Consider the following 25,230-nt stretch of genomic DNA (forward strand, 5'->3'; position numbering starts at 1 on the left):
GATCCACAGCGTGAAGTTGTTGTATTTCCTCAGCGACCAGCACGGATCAGCTCCAGGCATGATGAAGCAGATATCGTCCTCTTTTGGAAGGCCAAACAAAGTAGTTTCGCTTTCACAATGAAACACAGAGCCTTCATGACATGACAGCGGCGGCAACAATACTACAGCGAGAATAAAAGTTACGCCTTCTTTCTTTGCGTGAACATTTGGGCGGCGTTATGCAAATCTTCCCACACAGTGACATAGACATGTGGGGGCATGTTAGAACGAGCCGTTTTAGGTAGGTGTGGCTGACTCTTAACTTTTATAAAGAATATCTCTTTGGATTTGAGACTTTAGTCTTTGCAACTTTACAGATCTTCTTTATGCACCAAGAGCTTGTAACACTCCAAAGAGAAAGGAAAAATTGAAATCGCATCATATGACCCCTTTAATGCATTTGAGAGATGTTTTTATCCATTGCATTCTAGGTATACATGTTTATAAGTTCATGTGTTTGCATATCACTGTTTTTAAATATCTTGTTTATTAAATATCTTAGGAACCGTCCTGACATGCAGTAAACACAAATGTTCTTCTTTACTCCAGTGCCACCCTCTATCACCGAGGGTCCCACTAGCATCACTGTGACAGTCAATGTCCAGACCACGCTATCCTGTGAGGCCACCGGCATCCCCAAACCCTCCGTTCGCTGGACCAGAAATGCTCAAGCCCTTAACACTGATCAGAACCAGAATATGTACAGGTTCAGCCAGGTTTCCTCCCTCTCCTCTTATCACCTCTCACTGTATCGCCAAATGAGCATTACTCTTAGTTTGGGTCAGAGTAGGACCCTGATGCTTAATATCGCACAGTAAGACACTTGAGATTCACGATTGCGTCCAGTTAATCAGTTTGCAATCTGTCCTCAGGCTGTTGTCATCAGGCTCTCTGGTTGTCATCGCACCCACAGTAGAGGACACAGCGCTGTACGAGTGTGTTTTATCCAATGAGGCAGGCCAGGAGAGCCGAGCCATTCAGCTGACTGTACATGGTGAATCCCTACTTCTGTATAGGACATCTGTGACATCTGTATGTGAATTTCAGGAGGACTTAATGTTTATTTCCCTCTACAGTTCCTCCTTCTATTGCTGATGAGGCCACAGAGCTGGTGGTAAGCATACTGTCCCCGGTGGTCATCGGCTGCACTGCCTCTGGAGTGCCTCATCCTGTCCTATACTGGAGCAAAGATGGATTGAGACTAGCTAAAGATGGAGAGGGCTATACGATATTACCGTCAGGTGAGCTATATGTAGTAACAGTGTAAAAAAATATATCAATTGAAGTTTGAAGTTAATCTGAATGTTACATTTCTATTTCCTTGGTTTCTCTTAGGTCCTCTTCAGATCACAGCTGCAGATCTGAGTCACTCAGGCCGTTACTCTTGTGTGGCCAAGAATGCTGCAGGCACCGCCCACCGACATGTTCAGCTCACAGTACATGGTAAGAGATGTACAGAAACAATAAAACCCAACATGCTTCTAAAAGTGCCACTTAATGTTTATTTATTTATTTTATTTTTTATTATTTGTGGCTAATAAGATTGTATATAACAAATTCCCATTTCTGGCTCCACATTAATTTTTTTCACTTTGTATTTTTTTAAATTTAATAATTGTCTGTATTTATATTTTATAGAACCTCCGGTAATACAGTCACACCCCTCAACACTGGATGTGATTTTGAACAACCATGTGACCCTGCCCTGCAGAGCAACAGGCTCCCCTCGCCCAACTATCACCTGGCAGAAAGAGGGCATCAACATCTTTACCGCAGGTGAGAACAAAAGCTGTGCCACTGTGGGCATAATTAGCAAGCTTTTCATCTCTTTACAGTAGCATTTAATTACTAAATGTAATTAAATAATAATGTATTATTTAAATAAATATTTAATTAATGCATATAGTTAATTCTTAATCTACCTAATTATATATAGTTATATTGTATTACATACATAACATTCAAAAGTTTGGGTTCAGTAAGATTTTTTGTAATGTTTTTAAAAGTCTTTTATGCTCACCAAGGCTGCATTTATTTGATCAAAATACAATTAAAAAACTGTTTTCTATTTTGATATATTTTAAAATATAATTTATTCCTGTGATGAAAAAGCTAAATCATCAGCAGCCATTACTCCAATATTTAGTGCCATATTATCCCTCTAAAAAAAGTTATTTATTATTGATGTTGAAAACAGTTGTGCTGCGTGCTTAATATTTTTGTGTGTGACTTTGTTTGTGATTATTGGATGAATAGAAAGTTCAAAATAACAGCATTTATTTGAAGAAAAAGTAACATTGGAAAAAATCTTTACTGTCACTTTTGATCAATTTAATGCATCCCTGATGAATAAAAGTAATAATTTCTATTAAAAAAATCATACAGACCACCAAACTTTTGAATTGTAATTGAATTACTATTAAAAATGTAATGTTTAATTATTAAGTGATTAATTTAATTACTTTATTCCTTTTATCATCAGGAGGTGATTTTACGGTGCTCCCCAATGGCGGCCTGCAGATCTCTAAAGCCAGAGTGGAGGATTCAGGAACCTACATGTGTGTGGCTCAGAATCCAGCAGGCACTGCACTGGGGAAAACCAAACTCAGAGTGCAGGGTGAGACACACATTGGCTGTGATGAAAATTAAGATGTCTGTGGGAAGTGGTCTATGAAGTGTTTTAAATTTCACTTTTCTTGTAGTGCCCCCTGTCATAACATCTGACATCAAGGTGTACACTGTGGCACTAGATGCATCTGTAACTCTGCAGTGCCACTCGGAGGGTTTCCCCTCTCCCTCTATTACCTGGTACAAGAATGGGCAGCTGCTGAGTGAGTCTGTGCGGCAGCGAGTCCTCAGCACAGGGGCGCTGCAAATCGCCTTTGCCCAAGCTGGACATACAGGCAGATACACCTGCACTGCTGCTAATGTGGCTGGAACCACCAGTCTGGAGATGAGCCTCACTGTACAGAGTGAGTCAAGAGGATAGATGGATTTATTGCAAAAACTGAGATAATTTAATTTAACTGATTGATAAAATTGATTAATTCATTTACCATCTGGTAGAATATTTATAATAATAATAATAATAATAATAATAATAAGCAATGTAATACTAGTCGAATGATGGTAAACCAGCTTTTAAATGATTTTTTAATAATTATTTCATTTATGCGATTAATAATCAAATAATAAATAAATAAAATAAGCTATACAGGTCTAATACATACATTTTTTTCTTCTTCTCTACCTCAGTACCTCCCTCCATCCGTGAAGGAAAATCAGAGGTGTCTGTGGTGGAGAACACCCAAGCTTTGCTTACCTGCGTGGCAGACGGAGTCCCACAGTCCATCATCACCTGGGAGAAAGATGACATTGCACTTTCCGACACCACCGGAGAATACACAATCCTGCCCACGGGAGAGCTGCTCATAGACTCTGCACAGGTCAGAGTCCCAATCTTCAAACTGCTTATATTCAAAATGTGTACATACTGTGACAGTTTTCTGAGGCATCTCTCTGTGTATATAGCCTGAAGATTCTGGGAGTTACACATGTGTTGCCACCAACTCAGTTGGGCAAGACAGTCGTACCATTGGTCTGTCCATCCACACACATCCAGCCTTCACTGAACTCCTGGGGGATGTGGCTCTCAACAAGGGAGAGCGCCTCCTGTTGACCTGCGGAGTCACCGGCATTCCTCCACCAAAGATCACGTGGGCGTTCAACAACAATATCATCCATGGTATAGATCATCCCTCTAACTGAGCCTACAAATACCCCCAGTTTGCATCCCCTGTAGTTCAGGACTATTAGTTATGCTGCATGTGTCAATAGACTGTTATGTGAAAATAAGGAAACTATTGTTTCTACCCACAGCCCAGTATGATCATGTTAATGGCCACAGCGAGTTGGTGATTGAGCGTGTGAGTAAAGATGACTCGGGCACTTATTCCTGCTTGGCTGAGAGCAGTGTGGGATCCATCAAATCTCTGGGATTTGTCTATGTTAAAGGTAAACATCTGCATTTCTATTATATGATGACTTTTTCTGCTTGTAAAATCAAAAGCAAGTGCAGTGTGAAAAACCTGAATCTCTTGTCCACTTTTTCCAGAACCACCAATAATAGACGGAGATGTTCATTCAAATCGCATTGAGCCCCTGGGAGGGAATGCCATACTTAACTGTGAGGTACGAGGAGACCCTCTGCCCACCATCCAGTGGAGCAAAAAAGGCATCAATGTGCAAATAAGCAACCGAATCCGCCAGCTTGACAACGGATCTCTAGCCATCTACGGCACAGTGGTAAGCAAACACAGCACACTGCAGTCACAGATACAGCTGCAAAATGGAAAAGCATATAAACTACACTGCATGATTTACCCCAATTTTTTTTTTTACTCTTGGCATGTTGTTCCAAAAGAAACTATTTATTTAATTCTTATCATATTTCAAAGCAAAGAGAAAGAGAGTCCATTACCTGCATTATTTTTTTCTGCTGTGTGTAATAATTATAATTTAATAATTAAAAATAATTGTCAATTATTTTTACATTTTCTGCATATTTTTTTTACCACAAAATACTCAACTGCTTGCAACCACTAACCAAAAAAAAGTATTATTTCATGTCTTAAATATCATGGTGAAAAAAATTTAAAAATAATGTAGGATATAGACTTTTGAAAATACCAGGCTATTATTTTTACAATAAAACAAGAGTTATTACGGTCATAACATTTTTGCCATCAATCCTCGATACAAAATTCAATACAAAATTCCTTAATTCTTCGTATTTTCCCCATTTTAAAATTCATTAAAAAAAAAAAATTATAATAATCATAAAAAATGTATCCAAAGCGACTTACAGTGCATACAGGCTATACATTATTTATCAGTATGTGTGGCCCTGGGAATTGAACCCACGACCTTTGCATTGCTAACGCAATGCTCTACCACTGAGCCACAGGAACATTTTGAATAATTAATGGGTTTGTATTGTTGTAGAGCGAAGATGCTGGAAATTACATGTGCGTGGCCACAAATGATGCAGGTGTGGTGGAAAGAACAGTCACACTGACCTTACAGCGTAAGTCTACAGTTCAAACCAAAAATGAAAACTTATCCTTTAAAGTTAGTCATCTGCAGTCAAATTCACAAAGAATACTCACACAGGCAATACAAACCCTAAAATAGCACTAGCTTGTGTTACTGTAATAACATCAGTGCTGGTCCACAGGTTCTCCAAGCATCACTGCAGAGCCAGTGGAGACGGTGGTTGACACCGGTTCCACAGTAGTGCTAAACTGCCAGGCAGAGGGAGAGCCTGCGCCTGTCATCGAGTGGTCCCGTCAGGGATGGCCAATGTTGGGTAATGAGCGCATCACCATGCTGAATAACAGTTCTCTGCGGTTCAGTAGTGCTCAGAAAGAGGACACAGCTGAGTATGAGTGCGTGGCCCGAAATCTGTTAGGCTCCGTGCTGGTGCGTGTGACCCTCACAGTGCGAGGTGAGCTAAACTGCACATTTACATTTTTAGTGAGTATTAAGACAATTATAATGCAGTCAGATGTGTTATAATGGTAGATTGAATTGTGTGTGTTTCGCAGTTCACGGAGGCTTCTCTGAATGGATGGAGTGGGGAGCCTGCAGTGTTTCCTGTGGCACAGGAGTGCAGAAGAGGCTGAGGCAGTGCAATAACCCATTTCCTGCGAATGGAGGACGCCACTGCATAGGTTCAGCAACAGAAACACGCAGCTGTCAAGGCAAACCTTGTCCAGGTAAAATAGATTGTCATCTGTTTTGCTCCTTTAAGCAGGGCTCTACATTGTGAGCATTTCACCTGCATTTGTGAGTGAAAAATGTATTTGTATATTTTTATATTGCTAGCTATATATATATATATATATTAGGGCTGTCAGTAGATAAAAAAAATTTATGTAATTAATTACATGATGTTTCAATTAATTAATCTAATTAATCGCAAAATAAATTTGACTGAAATACCCACAAAAGATTATTTAAAGCCATTTTTGTATTAAATGAGAAAGTATCAAATTTTATTTTTTTATGAAAATTATACTCTAAATAAGATACTAAATCTGCCAGCAGGTGGCGGTAAATGTCTTTATGAGGGTTGTGGCTAGAAGGGATACAGCTCCGACCGGAAACCAACAATGAAATGAATTTTCTACCTATTAGATTGTGTTTTATTAACGTCTACCCCAACCCTAAACCTACCCCTTACAATAATGAAAAAATAGTAATTATTGTTGTACAGTGTGACAAAAATTACGCTGTATTGATGTGTGCATGCCCAGTAGCGCCATACCTATCCCTTCTAGCCTTAACCCTTTATGAGTCATTCATTCGATTCAAACAGCTGATTCATTCAGGACTGAAGTAGACTGCTCTCTTTATGAATTGACCTTTGAATCATTGGTTCACACGATTCTTTCAAAACGTGGATTCATTCAGAAACTGAACACCGCTGTGTTGCTCGGAGAACAAATTGTAGCTTTAGGAAGAAATATTTTATTTCATTCAACATAAAATTTATTACACATAAACATTTAGGCTACAATGGCCTAACGTAAACTATGGAACATAAAAAAAGATAATTTAAGAAACATCTCAGTATTTTTTTGTTCATACAATGAAAGTCATTGGTAACCAAAACAGCTTTGTTACCAGGTCTTCAAAATACCTTCTCTTATGTTCCACAAAAGAAAGGTTTGAAACGACATGAGGGTGAGTAAATAATGACAGAATAAAATTTTGGGGGGGGGTGAACTATCCCTTTAATGTTTTTTTATTTTTATTATTAGGGCCCGAGCACCGATGGTGTGAGGACCCTATTGGAATTGCTCCGTTTCTTGTTATTAGGGCCCAAGCCAGAAAGGCGCAGGGCCCTATTGATCCCCTAAGGATGATACAGCTCCGACCGGAAACCAACAATGAAATGAATTTTCTACCTATTAGATTGTGTTTTATTAACGTCTACCCCAACCCTAAACCTACCCCTTACAATAATGAAAAAATAGTAATTATTGTTGTACAGTGTGACAAAAATTACGCTGTATTGATGTGTGCATGCCCAGTAGCGCCATACCTATCCCTTCTAGCCTTAACCCTTTATGAGTCATTCATTCGATTCAAACAGCTGATTCATTCAGGACTGAAGTAGACTGCTCTCTTTATGAATTGACCTTTGAATCATTGGTTCACACGATTCTTTCAAAACGTGGATTCATTCAGAAACTGAACACCGCTGTGTTGCTCGGAGACCCGCAACAATTCTTCTATGGCTTTAAAGGTTATATGTTCTCTGCAAAATTGTTTGTCATGTTTTCATCTATCTCTTTGTCCCTATAGTGGATGGTAATTGGTCTGAGTGGTCTTCCTGGGAAGAGTGCTCTCGTACCTGTGGTCAGGGTAACAGAACTAGGGTGCGGACTTGTAGTAATCCTGCCCAGCATGGGGGCAGAGCATGTGAGGGCAAAGCAGTGGAGGCCATCATGTGTAGTATAAGGCCGTGCCCAGGTGAGTGGAGGAACATACCTTCTCCTGCTTATGCATGGACACATCTTGTCTTTATCAGTCTGACTGGCTTATCTGTCAGTGGCAGGGAACTGGGGTGCCTGGTTGCCTTGGAGCCCTTGTAGTGAAACATGTGGCAAAGGGATGCAGACTAGGCTGAGACTCTGCAACAACCCTCCACCCTCATTTGAAGGACCATCATGTGAAGGACCTGACACACAGACGCAAGTGTGCAGTGAGAGGAACTGCCCTGGTAAGCATCCTGGTCAAAGTAATAATAGATAAAGGTAAATAAATAAATGGTGACAGAATTAAATTTTTTGGCTGAACAGTATCTTTAATATTCTTCCCAAATTAGTCTTTCTTCTGAAAGATCTTGGTACTAGATTAACTTTATACACATCCATTATTTCATGATTAATCAAATCCAGGTTTAACAAGCATTGGCTTATCTTATCTTCCCTTCTTCAACAGTGGATGGCAAGTGGTCATCCTGGGTAAGTTGGGGGGCATGTAGTGTTTCTTGCGGAGGCGGTACTAGGCAAAGGACACGTATCTGTGCAAGTCCTGCCCCCCAGCATGGGGGACGGCAATGTGAGGGAAATGACATCCACATTGATTTCTGCAACAGTGAACCCTGTCCAAGTGAGTAAACACCAGTGTTGGGCTAGTTACTCAAAGAATGTAATATATTACTCATTGCTAGTTACTGCTTTCAAAAGTAATATTGTTACTTTACTTATTACTTTCTGGCAACAGTAATTAGTTACACAACTAGTTACATTACTTTTTTTTTCACGCCCCACAGAAGTTGTAACTGTGTATCTTCCACATAAAATTCTTAATATAGAATGTTACTAACAACATATTTCTGCCTCATCATTTGACCAAAATCCACATTGGTTCGCAGTCAGAAGTTATTACAAACACTCACCATATACGATTATATTTCATTATGTATTTTATCAAATCACATAAGTTTGTAAGAGACTGTTTAATTTTCCAAAAAGATTTTTAATTATAGTAATATAATGTACCACATGCTGATCAGAGAAATGTGGGTGGGATGTAATGCCAGAGTAAAGTAAAGCCACAACTTACACAACAGTGTTCAGATCATCTTTTTTCCTGACAAAATCAATATAATACAATAGTTCTATCTGCTGAATGTAAGCTTTTCCATATTCCAAGCTTGCCTGCTGCACTGGGGACATCACATGCATGTGCAAATCCTGAAAATTATGTAAATAAATCTAGGAATTATTTGATTGTTGGATTTTAAATCAGTGGGGTTGAGGCATCAAAAGTAACTAAGTAACTAAGCTGTTTTATGGATGGTAACTGTAATATTATTACTGAGATCTTATTAGTAATTAGTTACACTACTAGTTACTGCAAAAAGTAATATTATTACAGTAACTAAGTTACTAGTAACTAGTTACTGCCCAACAGTGGTAAACACATTTCATATGTGGTAAACAAGCAGACACATTGGTGTAATAATGAAAGCAGAAAGTACAAATAATTTCTCTTCATAGTTCATGGTAACTGGGGCCCATGGAACAGCTGGGGCAGTTGTAGCAGAACCTGCAACGGTGGTCAAATGCGTCGCTACAGAACATGTGACAATCCTCGACCAGCGAATGGAGGCAGAGCATGTACTGGATCAGACTCTCAAATCCAGAAGTGCAACACAGCCAACTGCCCTGGTATGGCACTCATACAAATACTACAGTTCAAAAGTATGAATTCAGGGAGAATTTTTAATAATATTTTGAAAGAAGTCTCTGATGCTCTCATATGACTACATTTATTTAATTAAAAATACAGTAAAAAATAATATTGTGACATAATATTATTGCAATTTAAAACATTATGTATACTATTTTATACTGAATATAATATACTATTTTAAATATATTTTTAAATGTTTTAAAACATATACAAATGTATTCCTTGGATGGCGAAGCTGAATTTTTAAGCAGCCATTATTCCAGTCTTCCGTATCACATGATCCTTCAGAAATCATTCTAATATGCTGATTTGGTGCTCAAAAATCATTTCTTATTATTGTCAGTGATGGAAACAGTTGTGCTGCTTAATATATTATACTCGCCCCAAACTTTTGAACGGTAGTATATATTGTACAATACACTAACCCATAGTTCCTACACATTAATAAATATACAAGAGATGCTACATGCAGTACTTTTTAGGTTATGATTTACAAGATTATTTTAATTAGAACTTGAATGACATCTTCTGGATACATTTTTACTGTAACTGCTTACACACGTTTCTGTGATCTGTGTATGTGTGTGTGAAGTTGATGGTAAGTGGAGTTCATGGGAGTCCTGGGGTGAATGTTCAGCATCCTGTGGAGGTGGAGAACGGACACGTGTTAGACTCTGTAACAATCCATCACCCAGCAACAACGGCCGCCCCTGCCCAGGAGACTCCACCCAGTTATCAAGATGTAATATACAGCCATGTCCAGGTACATTTACAACTATGTATGGTTGTTAATCAAGACGTACATCAAGAAATTTTGTCAAATAATTTTTTTATTATTTCTTAATTAACTTTTTTTTTTTTACTTTTTTCAGTATTATTACTTTCAGAAAGATGATGACTCTTACCTATAAAATCAAATCAAATACAAAATAAACCCTTATCTTCTTAAGCATAGAGTACAATGAGAGAACTTGACGACACATTTTATACAACTTTCCCTAACCACTGGTTTACTTTTTTTTTAAACTTTTTTCAGTATTATTACTTTCAGAAAGATGATGACTCTTACCTATAAAATCAAATCAAATACAAAATAAACCCTTATCTTCTTAAGCATAGAGTACAATGAGAGAACTTGACGACACATTTTATACAACTTTCCCTAACCACTGGTTAATGTCTGACCTTGGTCTTAAGTTAACTGCACAAGATATAAGTGCAGATTGTCTAAATTTTTCTGCTTTTTTTTCTCTCTAAGGTGGCCCTCAGAAAGCCAGAGGAAGCATCATCGGGAACATTAATGATGTGGAGTTTGGCATTGCCATCCTCAATGCCACCATCTCCAGCAGTCCCACTGGAGGGAGAGTTATACAGGCCACCATCACTAACATACCCAGGAGTCTTGGTCAGTCTCTGCTACTGAGTTTTTTTAATGAGCAGCAATGCATCATATTTTCTCTTCCAAAATGTTATAAATGTACTGTATAGTATTTGTCAGTATATTAATTATTTTGTTATGTGGCAGTGAGGCTGTAGTTCTAAGACTATTCATCAAGAAATTGAAAGAAAATTTTAATTTAAGTCTATGCTTATATATATTCTGCTAAATCATCCAGGCCCTGCTATGAGGAAGTTGATCTCCATCCTGAACCCCATATACTGGACCACAGCACAGGAGCTGGGTGAAGCCATCAACGGTTACACTCTCACAGATGGCATCTTCAGACGTGAGACTCAGGTGGAGTTTGCCACAGGTATGAGGCATCACATTGATGTATAGAAATCTTTAAAAACTTTTCCTCTAAGTTTTCCTAATTTAATATGTGTTTTGACTATAGGAGAGATTCTCAGAATGACCCATGTGGCACGAGGGCTGGACTCAGATGGAGCACTTCTGCTGGACATTGTAGTAAACGGACACATCCTGCAACTGCCAACCAATGCAGACATCAGTCTTAAGGTAGAACCTCCATCACTGAATTCATTGAATATTATACCTTTTTATACTTTGAAAATGTGATGTTACACAATATAAACTTTATCACATTAAAATATCCTTTTTAAACTCCAGGACTACACTGAAGACTACATCCAGACTGGTCCTGGTGAGCTGTATGCTCTGTCTACACGTATGTTCAGTATAGACAGGGTGAGCGTGCCTTACTCCTGGAATCATACCATCACATACGGACCCTCCAAAGGAAAGATGCCCTATCTGGTGCAGACTCTACACGCCTCGGCTATCAGCACTCTGTACCGTCCACTAGAAGAGATTCTGGAGTTTGCCATCCATGCCACCATTGCTAAAGGTACAATACACATACAGGATGCATTAAGGAAAAAATTCATTAGGTATGAATGATGTGTCAGTCACTTATTTGATTTTATTTATTTATTTTTATTATTTTACAGCATCTGATTAAGCTGGTATTGGAAGCAAATATCATGGCCTATCTTTTTAGTATCTTTTTAGTTTTAAAAAGATACTAAACTGTTTTCAGTTTTTCTTCTGTATATTACAATGTTTTAATGCCTGGTTTAAAATGTAATTAAATTTAATGCAAGCATCATATGCATCTCTAAACATCATAAACAAATTGTAGCATATCATTGGCCACATTCACACAGCAGCAATGTTCACACAGCAGCAGAATACGGTTGTCAGTCCTGTATTTGAGTCCTTAATACGGTTACATTCACACACACAGTTTGGTTATTAACGGTCGTGACAACCGCATTCTGTGACAGAACTCACACCTGTAAATTTTCAGAACTCACAACCGCATTCTCGGAACACCCGCGCTGTTTGAATGGAACAGGACTGGAAAACTAGTTGTCTGTCACGTCATACAGCAAGAGAGGAGCTGCTCTGCTTCACAAACACGCGTCTACCGTGTGTTGCGTGTTTTCATGTGTGTTTTCGGTAACTTACAGTGACAGAGAAATAAGCTGGGTGTCATCTGAAAGTTTTAGATCCCGTCAGTTTTCCACCTGAGCCGCTCCTGTCAGTTTTGTGTTCTGCATGCGATTCAAATGCTCCGCTCTCCACCCAAATATAAAAGCTGCTGTCGGTTAATGAAGATTTGACGAAAGAACTCGCGGCTCGATTGGACACTTGTCGTGTCAGAAAGTGATAAGACTTTCAGTTTTATGGACGTCGCCATCTTTGATTTTACTTTGATCACTGTCGCTATGATTACTGGTAAGGAATGGGACTTGACTCCCGTTGCACGTTCATACAGACAGTATTCTAAACACAACTGTAAGCTGCTGTGTGAACGGGACATTTCGAGACTCAGTCACACCTGCAAAGACAATGCGGTTGTCAATCCCAAAAACTGACAGTGTGAACGTAGCCATTATGGTTTAATTGTTTATTCAGTTCAAACTGTTATATTTAATAGTTTATATGATTTTTTAAAAACTATCCCTCTCAATTATAATGTATTTTCGTCCTCAGGAGAGCGCAGTAATCAGTGTCCCAGTGGTTTTCAACTGGACCCTGCTGGGCCATATTGTTCAGGTATAGTCAGACCGTATTTCTTGCTTTTACTGTGATACAGATTATATTATTCATTTGTGAATATACAAAGTTTCATTGATGAGATTCTGTGCTTTTTTTGCTGATGAAGATGAGAATGAGTGTGCGGAGGGAAACCCCTGCTCACATGCCTGCCACAATGCTATAGGCTCATACTACTGTTCCTGTCCCAGAGGACTCACCATCTCAGCTGATGGTAGAACATGCCAGGGTATGACAGTTTTAAAAAGTTTACCTTTGAATAGTAGTGTATGATATTGATGTTTCTGTAATCTCAACTGAGCAACTGCTTTCTTTACGTTTACCTTTACGTTTACCCTAGATATTGATGAGTGTTCATTGGGTGGTCACATGTGCCATGATGGACAAGACTGTGAGAACACCATTGGCTCCTATCGCTGTGTGATGCGCTGTGGGCGGGGCTTTAGGAGGACAGCAAATGGGCTGAGCTGCTCAGGTGCAGAGTTGTCCCTAGTTTTATAAGTTTATGTTTGTATATTTTTGACGTGCATATTTGTATATGACATACTGTAATGTATATTAATGCTCTCTATTTATCATTGTCTTCATTCTAGCATACATTTGAATTGTTTTAATCTTGCTTTTACAGATGTGAATGAGTGTCAGGAATCCAACCCCTGCCATCAGCACTGTCTAAACACCATTGGCAGCTTCCGCTGTGCTTGTGAGCCAGGGTACCAACTCAGGAATCGGCGCTGTATTGGTACGTTTAAAACCTGTCACGTGGCATATAGTCTTGCTAGGTCTTTAATAGGGCTGTCAAAATGGCTGAAAAACTAAATTAATGCATAATTTCAGTTAGGGTGAAGAAAAGCTTTTGGCTTCTCTCCTGAAAAAAAATTTGACAGCCCTAGTCTGTAAAACTATGCACTTGTGCAACTAAAGTGCTGCTTGTTTCTCTTTAGACATAAATGAATGCAAACAGAGAGTGTGTCGCTCAGATCAGCAGTGTAAAAACACACGTGGTGGATACACTTGCATTGACCTCTGCCCTACTGGCATGACCAAAGGAGGCAATGGCACTTGCATAGGTTTGTAATGTTGTTGTTTATGTTTTGGGACGAGAACTATTTGTGTTGTGTGTGTGTGTGTGTGTGTGTGTGTATATATATATATATATATATATATACATACATATACATATAATAAAACAACTTTTGTTTTTTATTTATACATTGATTGTTACATAATTGGATTATGATCAAAGATGAATACATTTTTATTCTGTTTGTAGACATTGATGAATGCCATGACGGCACACATCAGTGCAGGCATAACCAAATCTGTGAAAACACCAGAGGTAGCTACCACTGCACTTGTCCAAGGGGTTACCGCTCTCAGGGTGTGGGCCGCCCCTGCCTTGGTACGTAGTCTAACTCCCCCACACCTAACTCTAATCCTCTCCCAACATCCCAGGCTGCTCTCCTGCCAAACACCAAACTGCATCCCTGCCTTCATTTTCATTTCATTTCACTCTTTTGCTGCATTTCATTTCTGTGAACCAACTCTTACCTAAACAGCATTCAGAACCTGTGATGTCACTTCCTTCCACACAGCTTGCTTATGTTGCCACAGCGCTTTTAAACTAACCAACATATAACCTTAAGAAACAAAGAAGTCAGTCACTGATACCAAATCAAGGATCCAAGTCTTTCTAAGCTGATGTAATTGTCAGTAAGGTGTTGCAAGTTGTTAAGAGTGACAGGAGTTTTGCAGTATTACACTGGTAAGTAGGTTCACTCTTACAGCAAGGCCAGCACGACTATCACGATTATGTCCTTCCTCTGTCTGTGTCTTTGCCCTTCAACCTTCTGCTTGGGATTCTCCCCTGAAGTGCTATGCTTTGCTGTGGCATTTTTTGAATGTCCTCTAGTGACATTCAGTTGGGATTAGAAGTGCCGTTTTGGCATTTGGAGTTTTTCTTCAGTTCTCAGTTGCTCCCATTGAGTTTCAGTGCTGATAATAAATCACTGGGTTAACTGAATTTAATTTATTAATAGAAATGATGCTCCTTGTGAGGAATCATTAAATACACTTAATATTTTACAACAAAAATACAATATGTATTTTTGCATAAGAAACATGCTTTAGAGGGATAGCTACTTATGTGCAGTATTTTTTCTCATCCCCTTCTTTTTTCTTTTCTTCTTTTTACCTGCTATTTTTATTTCAACTATATTTCCTTTATTTTCCCCCTTTGCTTTCCTGTTTCTCTTTCCCTGTCTGTGTTGGTCTTGCTGTGAGAGCAGACATAAACGAGTGTGAGCTGGTACCGGTGCCCTGTGCCTATCAGTGCGTGAACAGCCCTGGCAGCTACAAGTGCCTGTGCCCACCGGGGCTCCACCTGCTGGGCGATGGCAAGTCCTGTGCCGGACTAGAGCGTTTGCCCAGCTATGAGAGTTTCTCATATGGGTACAGAACATCCCAGTCCTCCTCTGATCGGAGCTCCTACCAGCAGCGCTACCATAGCCTGACCTCACAGAGTTTCCACTCATATGTCCCCATCGGGGGGCGTCACATGACCAACAGACCAAACAATGCCCAATCACGCAGTCGTAGGAATACTAATTCCTGCTCCCCTGGTTTTAAGGCAAACAATGGCCAGTGTTTAGGTAACTACTGTTGAGCTGTAGAATTTGGGTTTCATGTTATATGCACGGTCAGATGTATATGTATATAGTACTCTTGCTCTTAAAAGATTAGAATATTGAAAACCGCTGCTATTACACTGATAATCTAATGGATTATAAAGTATGCTTTTTTTGTAATATTTTGTGACAATAGTGCAGTAAGTGCCAGAAAAATTCAGGAGAAAGAAGCATTTTTGATCAAAATAGAGGAAATTCAGGTAGTAGTTTCGATGTGTTATATGTGAAATTAAGTAATTTAGAAGATATGTACTTGGTAAATATAATGTCAGAAAAAAAAGAAAATAAAACAATTATTTTTAAAGCAGGGAGATGGGATTGAACACTACAGAGCCCAAGGGGACACAGCCATGAAAACGTGAGATTTTCATTGTTTTTGTGTCCACTTGACAAAGTTTTGTATTCTCCTGAGAAGCTTTGCATTGAATACAAAAGTTTGTTACAAAAGTTTGAATACGAAAGTTTATTGAACTTACACACAAACTTTCTTAGGGAAATGCAAATGTTTTGCAAGTGAACAGTGAACACAAACATTTTTCTATTTCCATCACCTTCTCTTTAGGGGCTCCGTAGAAAACAATGAGTTGCATCAAGCATTTTAGAAAAAGGAATATAGTAAAAGCAATAATTTATTATTTAAATTACACTTTTTAAAAAATTATTCAGACATAAGAATAATGAATTGGTGCATGCAAATTGCCTGTAGTCCTGATTTATGTTTAATCTTAAAAGTTATTTTATAGTATATACTAATTTCGAAATGTCAATATGATTTATGTCCTATTAATCATATCAGTAGTAAGACATGGACACACAAATTGCACCATTTTCAGATAATAATTAATTACTTACTTACCTGTCTTGTGTTTTAGATATTAATGAGTGTGAACAGAGGGATACATGTCAACATGAATGTATGAACACACCAGGCAGCCATAGGTGTTTGTGTCCCAGCGGCTATCGCCTTATGACCAACAGCAAAACCTGCCAAGGTAAGAAACTTAAGACATTCAATAAGAAACACAGACAATACATGTGTTAACTTCTCTAGAGAGTGAAAAATCTAAAGATACTAAGTTTAAGAGGTTTGTGCATTGCTCACTTTTGGTATTTGTATGAATAGACATAGATGAATGCCTGGAGCAGAACATTCAGTGTGGTGCAAACAGGATGTGTTTCAACATGAGAGGGAGTTACCAGTGCATCGACACACCTTGCCCTCCTAACTATCAGAGAGATCCAGCCACAGGGTGAGACTGCCACTCTTTTCTTTGCAATTGTCTACTTTTGTTTTGTTGATTGTTCAAAATAAAGTGAGTTCTGACTGTCCTCTCAGGTTCTGCCTGAAGAATTGTCCGCCCAATGATCTGGAGTGCGCCCTGAGCCCGTATGCACTGGAGTACAAACTGCTGTCCCTGCCCTTTGGCATCGCTGCCAATCAGGACCTGATCCGGCTGGTTGCCTACACCCAGGATGGAGTCGTCCACCCACGTACTTCCTTCTTTGTGGTCGTTGAGGACATGACTCTGCCCTTTGCCCTCCGGGACGAAAACCTCAAAGGTGTTCTGTTCACCACCCGGCCACTGCGCGAACCTCACACGTACCGCATGAAGGTGCGAGCCCTGTCTTACAGCGCTGATGGAGGCATAGAGTACCAGACCACCTTTATTGTCTACATCGCTGTCTCAGCCTATCCCTACTGAGCACTTTACTACATCCCACAGCCTATGAAGAGAGGGAATGATCAGAGGTTGCGTGCGCTAAATCGTAATGTTTTCCATTATTTTGACAGATAAAAAAATAAGAAATCTAGTTTCCTAAATTTCCCTATGCTAGAAATATTCCCACATGAAGGGTTTCTAAACAGGATTAGAAATGCAGAAAAGGGGAGACAATACATTTTTAAAGCATCCCTGTAAAAATAAACCAGGAGAGAGATGTGAGAAGTAAAAGAAAAAAAAAGGAGAGAGATGTGAGAAGCATTATGGAAGCAAAAGAAAAGGTCAAAAAGTAAGACTAAAAAGCTCTTGGCACAGAGGTTCCGGTAATGGTGTTGTCTCAAAAAATCTGTATCAATAATTTACTGACATAAAAATAGAGAATGACAGAAAATTTGCAATCCATCCAGATAAAATCCTTTATAGCGCAACCTCTGAGAATGGTGCAGTTTTGTACATGTGTGACTGAGCTATATTGGTCTTTGTGTGAGAGTGTGTATGTGTGAGTGCAGATCCGCCACTTGAAGAGATTCTCACAGGTCACGTAGACATGTAAAAGGCCTTTGCAGAGTCCTGCAAACAGACAAGGCTGCTCTCTGAGGTTCAGACTTCAAGACAGACTTCACATGAAACCAGTAGTAAGACCGCTGGCGGGTTAGTGATTTGGCCGCAAGAATCCTTCATCAGAATGTACAGCAGGACTATGGGTGGTGTAATAGAATACATTTGCATATATGTCTACCTATTAACTTATTGGGAATTGCTTGAATATATGAAAGAAACTCAATTCCCTCCATTGCTTTCTATGAAATGAGATGGGGAACATTTTATTGGTTTAAATTTTGTGCTTTTTAACATAATGATGAGGTTTGGGTTTGAGCCACATCTGCAGTAAAAATGAAATGGACGTCCACCTCAGGTAAGCCCTATTTTTGCTCTAGAAGAGAGTATTGTCAATCAGTAATTATGCACATAATAGCAATGTCTCATTATCATTACAGGTTCATACACATTTGGGAGTATTTTTTTGTAACTGTGTCAGTAATCAAGGTGCATTCTATTTTAATGATATGTATATAAGTGTTTGTTTTTTTTATTTGTAATACCATGTTGTATTACTTTTTTAAAAAAGCAATAAATTGTACGATCCATTCATTATGATACATTCACTTCAGAGCTGTATAAAAGTTTGGGGTTAGTACATTTTTTTTAAGTGACAGTAACGACATTTATAATGATACACAAGATAGATTTTTAGATAAATGTTGCCGTTTTGAACTTTCTATTCTTCAAAGAATCCAGGAATCCATTTTTTGTTTCTACAAAAAATATTAAGAAGCACATTGATTATAATAAGATGTGTTTCTTGAGCTCCAAATTAGTGTATTTCAATGATTTCTGAATGATCCACTGACACTGAAGTCTGGAGTAATGATGCTGAAAATTCAGCTTTCCCATCACCGGAATAAATTACATTGTAAAATATATTAAAATAGAAAACTGATATTTTAAATTGTAATAATATTTTACAATATTGTTTTTAACTGTATTTCTGATTACAGTGAGCATAAGAGACTTCTTAAAAAAAAAAAGTTACCCACCCCAAACTTTTGAATGGTAGTGTATATTGAAAAGAAAATATTGTAGGTTAAATACTATTTCACTGACAATATCAATGACCAGAAAAAATCATTTTGACCCAACATTTGTAAAAAAAACAAAGTAACAAAACCAAAGTTGACATCTATAGTGCGGCGTTTTTATCACAGATGCTGTGGATTGAGCTTTCACCATATTCCTAAATCTATAAATTCAAAATATAAAACTCAAGTCCTCAAGAGTATATTTAACATATTTTATTAATCAATCACAAAAGCACAAACATAAAAAAGGAATATTTTGTAAGGCAGTCATTATACCGGTTTGGTTTATTGAGTGTTTACACTTTGTCTTTCTGCATTACTGCATTGTAGAGGCAGGTCCCTGTGATCAGACAATACGTCTCAGATCAGACTGGATCAGTAATGATCTGCTTTGAGGCAGTATTTAACATGATTGGCTTAAAAACGCCTCCTGACACAGACTGGATACAGACATATGCATTCTGACACACACAATAACAATGGTCCACGGCAATAAGTGCTTTGGAATGCTGACACAGATACATTAAGACAAGATATTAATACATTATAACAGCATTAGTGAAAGTCACAATTAGTGAGATGGCTCCATCTGCCAAGAAAATCAAACAGATGTTTCAGATGATGCATAAGATCGGCATTGTAACTGAATGTCTTATAGGAGTATTTAAGCTAATGTGCTTTGGTTATGAAAAAATAAATACTATGGAGATAACGCCTGGCGATTTAGAACAAATGAGAAGGGATCAGTGATGGGAAGGTTTAATGCACCGGAGAGTATTATTCATAATCTGACACAATCACTGTGGACAGACTTCGTGCCAGTAAGACACACGAGCAATCTGTGACTGTTCATTTGAAGCCTTTCACACACATGCAGACTAAAATAACAGGTTACATTTCTCTCCAAGAACATCGGCAAGTAAATTACTATTAATAATAAAAGGTTATAATAAACTTAAGCAAGATTTTTATAAAACTCTAACAAGTCTCTTGTATTCAGATTGCTGAATACAATACAGAAGAGCATAGAAAAGTATTCCTGAGAGAAGCTACTGTAAATCTAGCATACAACTGATGGCACGGTTATGCGTTTTTGACTATGTGAGTGAAGAGTGATATAACAGAAGAGGGTAAAACACATTGAAATCGGATGAGAGGTCCTCTTCAGTACCCTGTGGAAAGTCATCGCTTTGTTCTGAGTGTCTCAGCAGGATTTCCTGCTGCTGGGTTGTGTTTTTCTGTGCGCTATGCTAACCTACTGCAGTTTACACTGTTTTCCTGGCTGTTAGGACCCTCACGATGCAGCCCACTCCACCTGCAGAGAGAGCCTGAGGAGAATACAAAGCAAGAATTTAACTACTGACCTCCCACATGCTTTGCATTGCTATTAACCCTACCTTTTCATGCCACTGCAGCAGGACAGCGCTGTTGTTCTCAGAAGGCTGCTCGAACCCCTTGTAGATGTATTTCATGAGCAGATCTACTCCATTCTTATCCAGAGACTGAACTCCTTTCTCTATGTCAGTGCTCTTAAAGGAGCTGAGCACCTTCAGCACTAGACCTTCAGCGCGATCCTACATCCAGAATGTCCGAAAAATTTAAAAAGAAAGAAAAAAAAAAAAAAAGTATGATCCATCAAAGCAACTGTATGTAGTTTTGTGTATTTTTGCGACTTTGAAGCCCACTACAGTTAAGCAAGTGAAATTCCATGTGGTTATTACAGTGGATAGCTGTGCACGTGCATTTATTGCTATCCTTTTTGTGGAAATTTGTACTTGGTCACCAAACTTACAGTGGGAAATAAACAGAAGCTGTTCGCATTATTGAAGTCAGTGAATCATAAGAATGATTTTGAAACTTGTTTCAAGGCATAAAACATACACTTTAATAGAGAAGTTAGCATGTTTAAAGGTGTTGTTTTATATTAATGACACTTTGGAATAAGCAAAATGTCAAAAATATATATTTTTTTTTATTAAAGGACAACCATGAATGTGCAACATTCTCTGTACAATTTTATATCTAAAATTATGCTGAATCTGACAACAAAATTTTATGATTTGCTATGATATCGGAGTAAAATTATTTTTCCTTCCTCTTAGGAAAAAAAGTGGCATGACTCACCTTGACGTTCTGATTCTTTGTGTTGATTGGTGGGTTTTTTAACACTGCCTGCAATGCACCCATAAGGTTCCCTTTGAAGAGTGGAGTTAAGAAAAACACCAACACAATTCAAATACCTATGCATGCATGAATACATGCTGCTTTACAATATCCAAATGCTGTGGACATGTTGCACTTGAAGAAAACCTATTACAAGGCAACCACAGGGGGAAAAAATTAGAAACAGGAAATAAGGCCCTGGGTACTCCAAAATTGACATATAAGGACATGAATTCAACTTCCTTGTACTAATAATGCAACAGTTTCAAATGACAGAAGAACCTAATATTTACAACCCCCGCACCGTTTGAGTATGTTGTAGTTAACAATCACCATCAGCATAATTCTAAGTAATCAGCATCTTTTTTCACAAACAGTTTTGTTAAAAAGAATGTCTGGAACGTTAAGACAGGCCTGGACATTTCAGAGGTCTGAATATGAGCTGATACGTGTACATAATGCAGCACGAGCGGACAATGAAACTAATCAAGCATGTTTGTGACTATTTTCGCTTCACTTTTATAGACAACGCTATCAATATTGCAGGACACTGGATCGGTGCCTGTCCAGTAAAATACATGTAAATGAGTAGAATAGAGCAAAGAACCCAGTTCTGTCTGTGTGGAGTCTTTGATGTACAGAAATCTGCAGGCCAGCTGGTACATCAGGCAACTCATGAATTATGAACAGCAAATCAGTGAATATAATGTTGACGTAAAACTGGCTCCAAACAAAATACAATTATCGTCTTTCCTTCTACCTGTTAATAAGCACTTTTTTGCTTTAATTATTTATGCATACTTTTTTCCAGGAAAATAATTAGCCGTATTATATCCATTGCTGGTGTCATCATTACCCACTCAAGCATAAAGCACACGGAAATTGTTTATATGAGATAGTGCCACTGAAAATGCAAGACTATTTGTTAGCTGGTGAATAAAGAAGGATATTGTCTGATGAGAGAATCCACCTCTGCCTCATCTGGACCCAGCTGGTTTTCTCCTCCCTCTTCCTCGTCCACAAACTTGTTCTCGTCGTACTCATCCACATCCACTTTACGGAAACGATCGGACACCGTATTCTTTGACATGATGAAGGCTATTTATTCCCCGTCTGATGTTCAGCTAGCTAAACGCTGTTTTGCATGAGCACAATCTAACAGTCGTCTATGCTAAACCAGCCTGGCGACTCCTGCAGCGTACTGTCTGGTAGTCAGTGGTGGATTTCTATCACTTCCGCATAGCGCGCCCTCTATCGGGAACACCGGTGAACTGAAGCTCTCCAATCCTGATCCAGTGATTCTCAACCACTGGGGGGGCCTCAAGCAAACATCCAATGGGACTGCGAGACGACTTCAAACTGTTTAAAGTAATTTATAATTAAATAAACTCAATTACTACAAAGTTACAATGTTCAACATGTAGATTAAATGTCATTATTATTTTAATTTGCCCACAAACATCTGTTGATATTACTGAAAAACACAGTTCTTGACATTTCTGGAATAACAAATTTCGTTGTGGTTGTGGCTATTTACACTTTTCATTTCACTTTCCGTTATCAACAACGAGGGGCCTTTTAAGATTAAAAAAAATAAAGAAAGAATCAAAATCTTTTCTGCTTCTGTCCATAAATAAAAAAAATTTTTTTTAAATATATTACGTAATGTGATTCGGGTTTATGTAGGGTTTATTAGGTAGAGGGCGACAGAAAACGTTCATTCGCTGTCTTAAAACGTTTGGCGCTTTTCACACTTGAACCAAACCCTTTCAAAATCGCAGGTAAACGTAATCCTAGGTTTCACACTGTTGCTCGGTTAGCAATTAATAATTCTTATTTTGAGATTCCACACTGTGTTCTTATTTACATATTTATTAGTTTATTAATATTCAATGGACGAACACGGCTCCATACCTGATTGGCATCCCTTACGAAAAAGAAGTTTATTCAAGTGTGCTATTAGTATACTTCTTTTAAACAAAAAATAGGACAGTATACTTTCAGTCTACTTTTTATGTACTTCTCAGAAATGTGATTTATGTACTTCTCAGAAATTGAGCTATACTTGTGCTCTGGGAATCCATGTTTTCATTGTTATACTGTAGGGGGCGCTATTGCACATCTTCTGTACAGAATTCCCAAAGCACAAGCGAAGAAGAAACTGAAACAACAGAAGCTTCCACATGTAATCTAACACGATCAGACATAAAACAGCATCAAAACTGTGTAATGTTATGGATTAAAATGTTGACCCATGAAGAGGTAATGACTATCAAGCTTTGGGGTGTTGATTGACTCTATCTACGTTTTGATTATCATTCTGAATCCAATTCATAGTCTTTTTTTTTCAGCTTTTTGTTTAAAATGTTGTGTATTTATTTATTTTTTTATTTTTATGAAACTTACCCACATTCAAGTGTTTATAAAAAAAGAATGCATGAAGCTAGAATAAAATGTTTTTGTTTACAAGCAGATACCCTGTTCTTTCTTTTGGTTTGTGTACTCAACGTTTACTACTGTTATACTTAAAGTATATGTTTATATACTAGTGTGGGCCAATTTAGTCCCAAGTAGTATTGAAATAGTACACTTACAAGAATACTACTAGTACACTGATATTTGTATACTTACTACATAAAGTATACTTACAAATATACTTGAACTTTACTTAAGTATACTTAATAAAATAAACTTGAAGTATACTTCTTTTTGGTAAGGGATGTTTTAATAACTGCAGGTCCGTTTGAAAATATCGCCAAGTGTGTTCACTTTGGTAGCATTAAGTCTTATGAAACTTAAAATAACAATAATAATGTCTCTTTCTGCTCTGCTGTTATTGGTAACTGATCGGTATTTTCAACTGTTTCCCTCAGTTTTGAATACTAAACAGCGCGAATTCATGTTTCTGCAAACCGTAGAAACAGCATGGATATTTAGTAAGGTAAGCACTGTTTATTATTGGTTGTCTGTTGCTAAAGAACTCGTTTTAGCATTCCGACATCACAATTCACACTGTAATTGACACAAGGGTAAAAGCAGTGTGGGCCCTTTTCAGAATTATAAGTGTGAAATGTTGCTTAACCCAAGGGTTAAAACTTTATCCGATATGCTGTTTTGGACAGCACACAAAAGGTTAAAAAGCTTTAGAAGACTCACTCATCCGTATACCCGGACTAATCTTTACAAAGTGCTGAAAGACACGAGGAATTCAGTGTATTGTTTTGTCTTTTTTAGAATCCTATTATATTCAGTGCAGGTGACACAAGGACATAATGTGTTTATGATGCAATAACTGTGTAGGCAGCGGATGTTTAAAATGGGAGGTTCATACTTCTCATTACCGTTCACCTCCTGTGACATACATAAACACAAGGCATTCCTTATGACGTTTTTCATTAAAAGAAAACCTCAAAACATCATGAGTCCAAATAAACAACCTTCATTTTATCTAGGTCTGTTAGGCTATAAAAGTTGGTCATCTGCTCTCTTTTAATTACCTCGCTATTGATTTATGTCAACACTGACTCATGGTACAACCCATGACGAGAATGCAGATTTTAGTGTGGTGGAGTGTATAATAGATTCGCACATATTATTTGAGAATTTTAAGAGTGTGTGGAACAGTGGAACCTTTCAGATGGAGTTTATCAGACACACAATCATTAGATTGGTTCATTTAGTTCTCTGACTGCAGAGACCCATATTGGCCTACATTTCACTAAAACAGTGTGCTGAAGTGCTTTTTGGGAAGTGTAGAAGGGAAAATGGATGTAACACTGATATACTGTGGTTTCAGTTGTACAACATATGCTTACTTAATATTGAAACCTTGAGAGTTGTGCAGTAAGAATGACTATACCATTTTTGTGCCATGATTAGACTCTGAAATGCATATTTACTATGTTTCTAAGTTAAAACCTAATGAGTACTGCCAGTAAATGGTCTCTGTCTGATCAAAAATACAGTTAAAAGAAAATGTCTTATTGAAATATTCTTAATATATTATATATTATTGTGTTTCGGTAGTGACAAATTTGGGGGGAGGAAAAATATTCCAAAACGTTCTGAAAATACAAAATGAGAATTAACTGCACAATTACTAGAAATGTGTACCTTAGATATTATACAATTTGCATGCACTTTTTTTCAAGATGTTTCCAACTCTGACTTTGAACCAATTCTGTAGA

At 38.0% G+C, this 25,230-nt stretch overlaps 2 protein-coding genes across 2 annotated transcripts in view; one reads left to right on the forward strand and one right to left on the reverse strand.

The window, feature by feature from the left end:
- LOC107732365 (hemicentin-1-like) overlaps positions 1–18,372 on the forward strand; it is a 96,770-nt gene extending 78,398 nt beyond the window's left edge. The window contains exons 76-108 of the mRNA XM_016543661.1: positions 589–745; positions 912–1,033; positions 1,116–1,280; positions 1,375–1,482; positions 1,678–1,815; positions 2,522–2,656; positions 2,742–3,011; positions 3,295–3,485; positions 3,571–3,784; positions 3,919–4,053; positions 4,154–4,344; positions 5,044–5,125; positions 5,276–5,545; positions 5,646–5,816; positions 7,411–7,578; positions 7,658–7,828; positions 8,050–8,220; positions 9,114–9,284; positions 9,902–10,072; positions 10,568–10,714; positions 10,926–11,063; positions 11,148–11,269; positions 11,381–11,618; positions 12,770–12,832; positions 12,942–13,061; positions 13,173–13,307; positions 13,461–13,574; positions 13,777–13,902; positions 14,106–14,234; positions 15,121–15,483; positions 16,392–16,511; positions 16,643–16,769; positions 16,856–18,372. Coding sequence (XP_016399147.1) covers positions 589–745; positions 912–1,033; positions 1,116–1,280; positions 1,375–1,482; positions 1,678–1,815; positions 2,522–2,656; positions 2,742–3,011; positions 3,295–3,485; positions 3,571–3,784; positions 3,919–4,053; positions 4,154–4,344; positions 5,044–5,125; positions 5,276–5,545; positions 5,646–5,816; positions 7,411–7,578; positions 7,658–7,828; positions 8,050–8,220; positions 9,114–9,284; positions 9,902–10,072; positions 10,568–10,714; positions 10,926–11,063; positions 11,148–11,269; positions 11,381–11,618; positions 12,770–12,832; positions 12,942–13,061; positions 13,173–13,307; positions 13,461–13,574; positions 13,777–13,902; positions 14,106–14,234; positions 15,121–15,483; positions 16,392–16,511; positions 16,643–16,769; positions 16,856–17,222 — 5,510 coding nt within the window. The 3' untranslated portion in view covers positions 17,223–18,372. The remainder of the gene's footprint in view (positions 1–588; positions 746–911; positions 1,034–1,115; positions 1,281–1,374; positions 1,483–1,677; positions 1,816–2,521; positions 2,657–2,741; positions 3,012–3,294; positions 3,486–3,570; positions 3,785–3,918; positions 4,054–4,153; positions 4,345–5,043; positions 5,126–5,275; positions 5,546–5,645; positions 5,817–7,410; positions 7,579–7,657; positions 7,829–8,049; positions 8,221–9,113; positions 9,285–9,901; positions 10,073–10,567; positions 10,715–10,925; positions 11,064–11,147; positions 11,270–11,380; positions 11,619–12,769; positions 12,833–12,941; positions 13,062–13,172; positions 13,308–13,460; positions 13,575–13,776; positions 13,903–14,105; positions 14,235–15,120; positions 15,484–16,391; positions 16,512–16,642; positions 16,770–16,855) is intronic.
- A 778-nt stretch (positions 18,373–19,150) lies between these two features.
- Positions 19,151–22,304, reverse strand: LOC107732423 (actin-related protein 2/3 complex subunit 5-like). The gene is made up of 4 exons (XM_016543756.1): positions 21,994–22,304; positions 21,005–21,077; positions 20,278–20,454; positions 19,151–20,208 (listed from the first exon to the last, which is right to left on the reverse strand). Exons 1-4 carry the CDS (start codon positions 22,131–22,133, stop codon positions 20,146–20,148), a joined length of 453 nt encoding a protein of 150 aa, XP_016399242.1. The 5' UTR covers positions 22,134–22,304; the 3' UTR covers positions 19,151–20,145.
- Between the last annotated feature and the right edge of the window lie 2,926 nt (positions 22,305–25,230).

Source organism: Sinocyclocheilus rhinocerous, unplaced genomic scaffold, assembly GCF_001515625.1.
Source record: "Sinocyclocheilus rhinocerous isolate Xijiao unplaced genomic scaffold, SAMN03320098_v1.1 scaffold68, whole genome shotgun sequence".
In the NCBI taxonomy this organism is placed as follows: Eukaryota; Metazoa; Chordata; class Actinopteri; order Cypriniformes; family Cyprinidae; genus Sinocyclocheilus; species Sinocyclocheilus rhinocerous.

What these genes read in the sequence shown, in the direction of transcription:
- LOC107732423 (XM_016543756.1), bottom strand. Translation starts at nt 22,133, where the DNA reads ATGTCAAAGAATACGGTGTCCGATCGTTTCCGTAAAGTGGATGTGGAT. An exon ending in GTGGATTCTCTCATCAGACA is followed by an intron (nt 21,078 to 21,993) that starts ATATCCTTCTTT and finishes TCCACTCTTCAA; the next exon opens with AGGGAACCTTATGGGTGCAT. An exon ending in TGCTGCAGTGGCATGAAAAG is followed by an intron (nt 20,209 to 20,277) that starts GTAGGGTTAATA and finishes TATTCTCCTCAG; the next exon opens with GCTCTCTCTGCAGGTGGAGT.